Source organism: Callithrix jacchus, chromosome 10, assembly GCF_049354715.1.
Source record: "Callithrix jacchus isolate 240 chromosome 10, calJac240_pri, whole genome shotgun sequence".
In the NCBI taxonomy this organism is placed as follows: Eukaryota; Metazoa; Chordata; class Mammalia; order Primates; family Cebidae; genus Callithrix; species Callithrix jacchus.
Window position 1 is genome coordinate 71,704,359 of NC_133511.1, and position 8,984 is coordinate 71,713,342.

Consider the following 8,984-nt stretch of genomic DNA (forward strand, 5'->3'; position numbering starts at 1 on the left):
TAGAAAATAAAATATAATTAAAAATAAGATAAACAAATTTCTGATAGTAACTTTAAGTGAGAGAAAAAGATTTTTAAACGAACAGAAACTGCAAATCCTTACAAAAGGAAATTCTAAAAGACATACTTCAAACAGAAGAATACACATCCTACTTGGAAAATCTGAGATGAAAAACTTTTATATTTTAGGCTATAAGTTGGTCTGTTGCAATGAAGATTACCAAAAATATAGTAGTTTAGTTAAAACACAAGTTTATTTCTGTCTCAGATAAAAGTCAGGGTTGGCAGCCCAGACAGTGTCAGGAACACAGCTTGTTCATATCATTGCGCCATCTTCAACTCACATTTCTAGCCTGTAATCGAAGAAAACTGCCTCAGATCCCACCATCATATCCACTTTGCAAGCATCAGCAAGTAATATAAATGCAAAGAAAGAGCAACAAACTACTTGTTACAGCCTACCAAAATGAAGTTTAGACTCTCTAGGGTCAAGAAAGTTTCTTCCAATACATATGACACACCATAGCCTGAGTTTCTCTAGAATACCTTACCAAATCTGTTAAGTCCCCACACCTGGAGTTAAGCTGATGAGAATGTGTAATTCCTCTTGCAACAAGGACAGTTCACTCCAATTCTCCCTAATTCATTCATATGCACCAACCAAATTAAAAGTATAATACTTTGTTTCTCAAACAGAAAAGTATTTTACTGAGAGTAAAATTTACCAAAAAAGGAGAAAGTAGAAAGACCTAATTACCTAATTCCACCACTGCTACCAATATAAAATCCCAGGATAAGATATTCTCATCACCTGAGCATCTTACCTCAAAATAGCAATGACTTCACCTCTTCCAGGACTAAACAAAATGTGTTACTTTTTAGGAACAAAAAAGAGTCAAGCCAGATCTTAGGGCCACATCTAACAGACAGTATGCAATACACCAATAGTGACAGTCCTCTTATAAGTTCTTACCCAGTTCCTATGAACAGAAATGAAAGATCTAATTGACATCACTCTGTATCTCTATTTCAGAAGGAGAGACTGAAACTCATTTTTTAGTGGCATGACTACTTATTTATTTATTTATCTCTTAAAGCTATGTTTGCCAACACCAAAATCTAGCACATTTTATGGTTATTGAATGCTAATAATACCATATATATATATGGTATATATATCATCAGTACTTGGTCTTATTTCCTCTTTACCCAAAGCAAACATATAAATAAATTTTAAATTACAAATAAATACATAATAAATAATAAAAAAATAATTTAAAATCCTATTTTTTTATTCCTATGATATATTATACTACCTACCCCATTTTTTTTTAATAAATAACACTCATCTTACAGTGAAAGGCATTTTCTCACATTGTGGTCTTCTAAGCTGTTATGCAGAAACCCTATTAATACACAGAATTTCAATGATCTGGGGCTGCCAGCACAAACTTAGAGGTTTGGACGACACTCTAACCCTAAAATCAAGCAGAGGGTGGGACTTTCCATTGCAATTTCAGAGAATATTGCATAGTCTATCATTGGACAACATCAGGAAAGATGACCCATCCAGAGCTGTCATCCATTTCTCCTGTCCTTGAGTCTCTCTGACACAGGAGTAGGAAAATGTTGGAATCAGAAGCAAAAGAATGGAAAAACTATTCACAAATATCCAGGTATCCACTATATCCCAATAAGCTGTGAAGCCAAGTGTCTCTGAATATTCTTTGCTGTGATATGAGGGACACTAGGAGGACTAGTAGCTGTGAAAATTACTCCTATCCATATAATCTACACCAGCCATAAGCTCCTGGCTATGTCCGTGGCAGAAGCCTCTGAAGAAAACAATGAGAATATGTTCAGATCAATTCTTTTGTGTAAATACCCTGAGCACTCGCTGGCGGATCTGCTGAGTCTTCATCCCATAGACAAGAGGATTGAGTGCAGGTGGCATGAGGAGATACAGTATGGCCAGAAGAACATGAACATGATGGGGTACATGGTGGCTAAAGCGGTGAGTGAGGAAGGAGAACATTCCAGGGACATAGAAGACCAGGATGACACAAACATGAGATCCACATGTGCCAAAGGCCTTAAGTCGGGCCTCACTCCCTGGTACCTTCAGCACTGCCTGGAGGATGTGGGCATAGGAAACACCAATGGCCAGGACATCCAGCCCAACCACAAGCAAGGCCACAGTCAGTCCATAAGCTCGGTTCACTGTGGTTTCCGAGCAGGCAAGTTTCACAACAGCCATATGTTCACAATAGGCATGGCCTATGACAGTGGCCTGGCAGAAGATAAGTTTTTGCAACAGAATGGGGAAGGGGATGAGGAGTAGTAATCCCCGCACCAGCACCACCATTCCAATGCGTCCTATGACCCCTGGATGCAGGATCGTGGAATGGTGCAAGGGGTGACAAATGGCTACATAGCGATCCAGAGCCATGGCCACAAGTACCCCCGACTCCATGGAGGAGAATGCATGGATGAAGAACATCTGGATCAGGCAGACAGTGTACCCAATCTCATGGGCGTGAACCAGGAGCACTGCAAGGGCTTTGGGTGCAGTGGAGGAGGCCAGAACCAGGTCGATGGCAGCTAGCATGGACAGGAAGAGGTACATAGGTTGGTGCAAGGAGGGGTCCATCCAGATGATGAAGAGAATAGTAGCATTGCCCACTAGAGCGAGGAGGTAAAGGATGCCCATGGGCAGTGCGATCCAGTGCTGGCTTTCCTCTAAACCCGGAATCCCTACCAGGAAAAAAGAAGGTTGGGGTGGCCTCCAGCTGAAATTGCTAAGAGCCATTATCAACGACTTGAAGAGGAAAGAGAAAAAAGAAACCAAAGTCATGATTTCTGCATTTCTGGTACATTATCACATAGTCCAGATCACATTGTCTACCATTCTTCATGAGAAGAATAGAGTGACTAAAACTGCAACCAAAGGGAATAAAGTCAGATACAAGAAATAAAGTCTTCGGTGGAGATAATTTTTTTACAGGTGAGACATCCATATGTCTGAATTAGAATAGATCTAGTTTTGTTTGGAGATAAGAGTGAACATACACTGTTTTGGGAGAGATGCATAAGCTTTAACCATTCAGTTGCTTATGTTTTGAAACTGTCAACTTCAAAGGGTTTTCTTTCTTAGCCTCTTGGCATTACTAAACTGTAAGTTAAACTGTTGTTTTTGAAATTAGCCTCCCTCAGTTTCCATGGCATGGCACTCTAGAGTTGTTTCTCCTGTAGCCTCAGTCCCACCATTTTCCCCATCTCATTATGTCGTTGATTCCAGGGATCCATCCTCTTCTCTCTTCCCTATTCAGTACATTATCTCTGAATTGACTTCATCCATTTTCATGGTTTTACCTATCTATTTTTATTTCTTTCAATCTATGTTTCTAAGTCAAATATCTTTCTGAAATACAAATCATTCTTTTTGTTAGCTTCCTGAATAGCTACACCACAGCCCCAACATATTCAAGTCTAAATTAATTCATCTATTCTTCTTAAATCTGCTCTACCTACTTTTGGCAACATTTTTATGAATTACATCACTATCCATCTACCAAACCCAATCTAGAAACTTGAAAACTATCCTAACTTATTCTTACCTCTCATCCCTTTTCCCCATTTGCCAATTCCTGTTAACTGTACTTTTAACATCTATTATATCTACTCCTGTTCTCAACACCCAATGTCAAACATCCAACTTCTCTCACCTGGACTGTTTCATTACATCCCTCTGCCTTTGCTATGAACATCTTCCCAATCCACTTTCAACCTTCAAGTCATGTCTTTCCTAAAATGCAGACGTCATCATGTCACTCCTATGGCTAAAATCCTTCAGTGAATCTATTGCATAGAATAAAATTATACTCTTAAGACTACATTAAAGGTTTTCAAAAGTTATCTGTTGTGTATTACTTTAATCTTACAGTTAACATATTTCTACATGTATGGTTTACTAAAGCATTCCAACATTCTTGGAGCTATATGACTAAACTATCCTATTTTATACATGCCTTCTGTGTAGTCTATCTTCAATTTTCTTTATCTGAATTGGTCTTCCTCACTCTTCAAAATTTAGAGTCTGCTGTCTTCTTCTGCTCAAAAGGACTCATTGGCTGTGTTAGGTCAACACGGTCAGAAGCACTGTATCTTATGATCCTCTTTGTTCAACCACATCTTTCTGACTTATCTCTATCATAGAAATCCTTTCAGCATCTTAATGCCTTGTCTTAAAGAACTGTATCTTATTAAATTTCATGATTATAAGCTAGCATGGTAGATGCTTCACAATGCAATTTGTGATAAATACAAACTTTGTGAGCACACGGAGTTAGTTTAAATTCTGTCCATTTCATATTCTAGGAATAAAGTCTCGCTAGTTTTCTATAACTCTCCAAGTCTTGATTTCCTTATCTCATAGTAGAATAAATAATATCAGTCTTATATATTTATTATAAATATGAACTAATGTATGCAAAGTCTTGATATATAGGTTACTTTATAAAGTATAGTCTATAAATCTTTTTTAGCATTACTAATAAAAAAATGATTATGGGATCTTAGTCATCTTTTATTAGGTTAGTGCAAAAGTAATTGTGATTTTTGCCATTGAAAATAATGGCAAATATTTTTGCAATATTGTTAATGTTTAAAAAGATAACTATAGTTATCTATCCTTTCTTCTTTGCCTTTATGATTCTGCTTCTCTGTTTCAAACTTTTGACATGTTTACCTCTCATCATGATGTTATAGCATGGGGTGTCTCTGACACCCCATGTTAACATGAACTATCGAATAAACAGCTGTCTGTTTAACCTTCTCCATGGGATTCACCCCTCAAGTATTCATCCATCAAGTATTAAAATAAAAAACTTACAACTGGCTACATTTGTGTCTCTATGTTTATCTTAAAAGACAGTGTAGTCTGAAACAACCATGTTTTTCTTTGTTGGGGTAGTGGTTCATGTACATGTACATGTGAAGATTTTTTAAAGTCAAGAATGACCCAGTTCTTGTGGATTATGCATCTTTATATCACTCAGTGTGTCTTTTTTACAAATCAATAATGTTTTGGGAATATCGTATTGCCCCCAAACTCTCCATCTAACAGCTATAAATTCTGAAATTCCAGGTGGGTGTAATTCTCCCAGCTTTTGTCTTTCTTCAAGAGTCAACTTAAAATAATGATGACATTTTTATTGAGACCACCAGGGAAATCTCATATTCTTGCAAAAAAAAATTTTTTTAATCACTTTTCAATGCTTATTATTCCACATACAGAGAAAGTTAATTCTCTTTCCCCTTCTGTTACAAGCTTCAGATCATTTCTCATTTTATAGCTGAGAAGTTGGAGAACAGCTATGTGTTTGTGGAAGGTACCCATGGCTTTAATAGAAGCAGCGTGAATAGAGCAGTGAGACTGAAACTGTACTGCAGAAGGTGAAACAGAGGAGCAGAAACATGTGAACCTGAATATTTTATAATCTGCTTCTTTTTTGTGCTGCATGTCTTGTGAGATTAGAGCAAAAGCCCATGGCTTCCTTATTAAGCACTAATTATTCAAGTAAATAGGAGGTCCCTCTGTGATTCTTAAAAGAAAAGCAGAAGGGACTTTATTCCCAGGAATCTAAAAGTGAAGCTCTATTTAGTTCTCTAACCAGAAAGCAGGGGACGATTGAGCAAAGAGCTGATGCTGTTGAACTAGTATTTATTCATCTAAATTCAATCTAAGCAAGCTATCTTCTGTGAAGTTGTGCTTGAATTCTGTAAGACAGCATAATGTGTCTCCTTTTCTTTCCTTTTGTAATGTCTTTATCGCTTTGTCATTGCACTGATGACCTTGCACTCTAAAAAGCAGGGACTATGCTTTGCTTATTGCAGCAGCCCTAGGGCAAGCTCTAGAAACACCTAAAATGCAGTCAGTAATCAGTAATGTTGGCAGAATAAACATCCATATGATTAGATTAAATAATAAATAAATGTCTTAAAAGGCTGGAAATCATGAAAACTTGAAGGCAGAGACTGAATTTAAGGAATAACATAGCAGACACTGGTGTTGCCATCTGAAGGGATTACTGATTGAGTGTCAATAGTCCTTACTTTAAGTGATGCTCTGAGTGCTTCATGGAAGAAAGATACCTGCTGAGTCATCACTATCCTGCATGCAAAGAAGTGATAAAGAAATACTAAGTGTGTCAGAAATAAGGGGATTCCTGTGGTCACTGCTAGTCACTTCTACTCCTAGCAGGCAGGGAGCCCTCTGTGGGATGTGACTTGTCTCTCTCTGTCTTTAATCTCCTTCTCAGCAGTGACCTGAACTTTACGATAGTTGGGAGGAATGGAGGCAAGAACATAGGCAGAAAAAGAGTAGGGGAGGACACAGAAATAGTGGGTTCCTGATAATGACCTAATAAGAGAGGAAGATACAGAAATCAAGCAGTAAGAAGCAGAACTCCACTGCACAAATCTGAGACACATAATCAGTAAAGTAAGCCAGGCACAGAGCACTGTCCTCCCAGTCTCTGGACTCTCTTTAAGAATGTGCCCTTTAAAGTCTTGGGTCAGCCCAGCTGGGCACGGTGGCTCATGCCTGTAATCACAACACTTTGGGAGGCCAAGGCAGGTAGATCACAAGGTCAAGAGATCAAGACCATTCTGGCCAACATGGTGAAACCCTGTCTCTACTAAAAATACAAAAATTAGTTGGGCATGGTGGCACGCATCTGTATTCCCAATTACTCGGGAGGGTGAAGCAGGAGAATCACTTGAACCCAGGAGGCAGAGGTTGCAGTGAGCTGGGATTGTGCCACTGTACTTCAGCCTAGCAACAAAATGAGACTCTGTCTTAAAAAAATAAATAAATAAATAAAATAAAGCCTTCGGTCAGCCTAGAGGGAGACTCAGCAACACAGAGAGAATTAGGAAATGGAGAAAATTCCTGGACTTGGGAAGGTTCCACTACAGCCCTCCCTGCTCATCTCCAGGAGTGCCTTGAGTTCCCTGTTCAATCCCCACAATGGCCTTCTGCCCTAACTTGTGCATAACAATGATGAAGAGGATGTTCTATTCAGAAGTGCTGCATTGCCGTCTCTAAATGCCAGAGGACATCAAATACATCATCCCTACAGGTCTGTACAGCTAAAGTTTCCCAAAGATATGAAACATGTGTACTAGTTCTGGCAAGACTTGGGTAAAGGAGGCAAATCAACTGTATCTACATGCATGATATGTGATGGTGAAGATGCCACCTAGGACCATGCTAAATGGTCCTGTGAATGCCTCAGGCTGATCATGAAGCCTTAAAGAGACTGGTAGGCGTCTGTAGGCACACAAGTTAACTTGCAGCAATGAGCCCTCCCCTAATCTCTCTCCATCTGTATTCTTCCTCATCTTTCTGCTTTCCCCACTGTCACAGAGTCCAGGCCACTGTTAAGGAGGTTAAGGATAGAGAAATAGGTCACATTTCATAGAAGAGCCTCCATGCCTACTAGCATCTGAATCGAAGAAACTAGGAGGAGAGGCTTCATTTTGAGAAGTCAGGCCTGGAGAGAACAACTACTCTAACTCAGGGAAATAAGACTATGAACAAGAGTCAGACCAGAGGTATTGGGAGACCCAGAGCCACACTAGCCAAGACAAAAAATAACCCCTGTCACAAGGGCTATGAAAAGGGCAGAAGTCAGCTGGCTACAGTTTTTCCCCAACCATAAGCCCCCAAACTGACCTCATTTTTCACACCTGAATTGCTGTGCACCAGGGGTTGCTGGTTCTATCATCATCACCCCAAAAGGAACCTTGATACTTTCCCAAGGCAGCAATGGTGACTGTGAGCAAGGCACTGGGCAGGCAGGATGTTATTACCAACCTGCAGATCCCAGAGGACTCAGACACACATGGGCAAAGCCAAAACACTGGAGGAGCACAGAGCTGAAGATACAGCCCACAGAGATGGGTGATTGGGCAGAGTGGCTGATCAGGGAGAGGCTCCTGCACCTAACCAGGTGGCCCACATCTGTTCAGTGTTGGTCATTAGCCCTAAGCCTGTACCTCCTGATGGTGCTAGGAAGCATCCTGTAATGAGCTGGGAATTTTCACCTTGCTCTGTGAGCTCAGACTTCTCATTCTTGCAGAGCAATCTTAGACACCAGGAGATTCTTTAGTGAATGCTATGGTTCCATGTGCTATTCCTCCAGGTGCTAGGAATGTTGGCTTCTGGAAGTTCATAACTAAGTCACTCTTCTTTGGCCAAAGAGAGCAGTCTCACCAAGGTTACTTTTCCTTCCCCAAGCAACTCATAGCCAATGACTGGTGATATAAGAATACAAAGTCCTGGCCTCCTTTCTTCATCTTAAACAACACTGAGGGGTCATTTCAGCTCAGGAGGTCTCATTGGGTTAGCTAAGTTACCTAAGACAACTCAATTATAGTTTAATTTATTCTGCCCATTTCACTCCTCTCACTCCATGACAGTCATTGTTACAACGTATACATCACAATAAACTTCCTGCATGTAAATCTCTGTTCAGAGTCTGTTTCTGAAGAAGCCAACCTAAGACAAACATTGCCTGCCACAGATGAGTTGAGCACTTTGCTTCTCCTGTATAGGACTGTGACAAACCCAAGGGCCTCAACCTGATTGCCATGGTACATGTGGGACAAATAGGGCTTCCCCAACAGTCCATCCAAGGAAGTTCACAATGAGATGGGCTGAGGCCTCCTTATCATATTTTCCCATCATAATTAGATCCTTCTTTTAGTCTCATCTCTGGCTAAAGCAGCTTCCCACTCCAGCCAGTGTCCACATTCTCCTTGGGAACAATGCTTCCAGTGCACAGTCCTTCCATTCATCCAGTCAACAAGAATCTCATTCACAGCTTGTGGGGAGCCCCATTTATTGATTTATTCAATAAATATTAAATATACACTAATTCGATATATTCTATTAGATGCTGGAGAAAACAAACGATATGA

At 39.9% G+C, this 8,984-nt stretch overlaps 1 protein-coding gene across 1 annotated transcript; it reads right to left on the reverse strand.

The window, feature by feature from the left end:
* Nucleotides 1–217: 217 nt before the first annotated feature.
* On the reverse strand, nt 218–2,892 carry LOC100398153 (olfactory receptor 52L1). The gene has a single exon (XM_017978533.5). It carries the CDS (start codon nt 2,851–2,853, stop codon nt 1,864–1,866), a length of 990 nt encoding a protein of 329 aa, XP_017834022.5. The 5' UTR covers nt 2,854–2,892; the 3' UTR covers nt 218–1,863.
* Between the last annotated feature and the right edge of the window lie 6,092 nt (nt 2,893–8,984).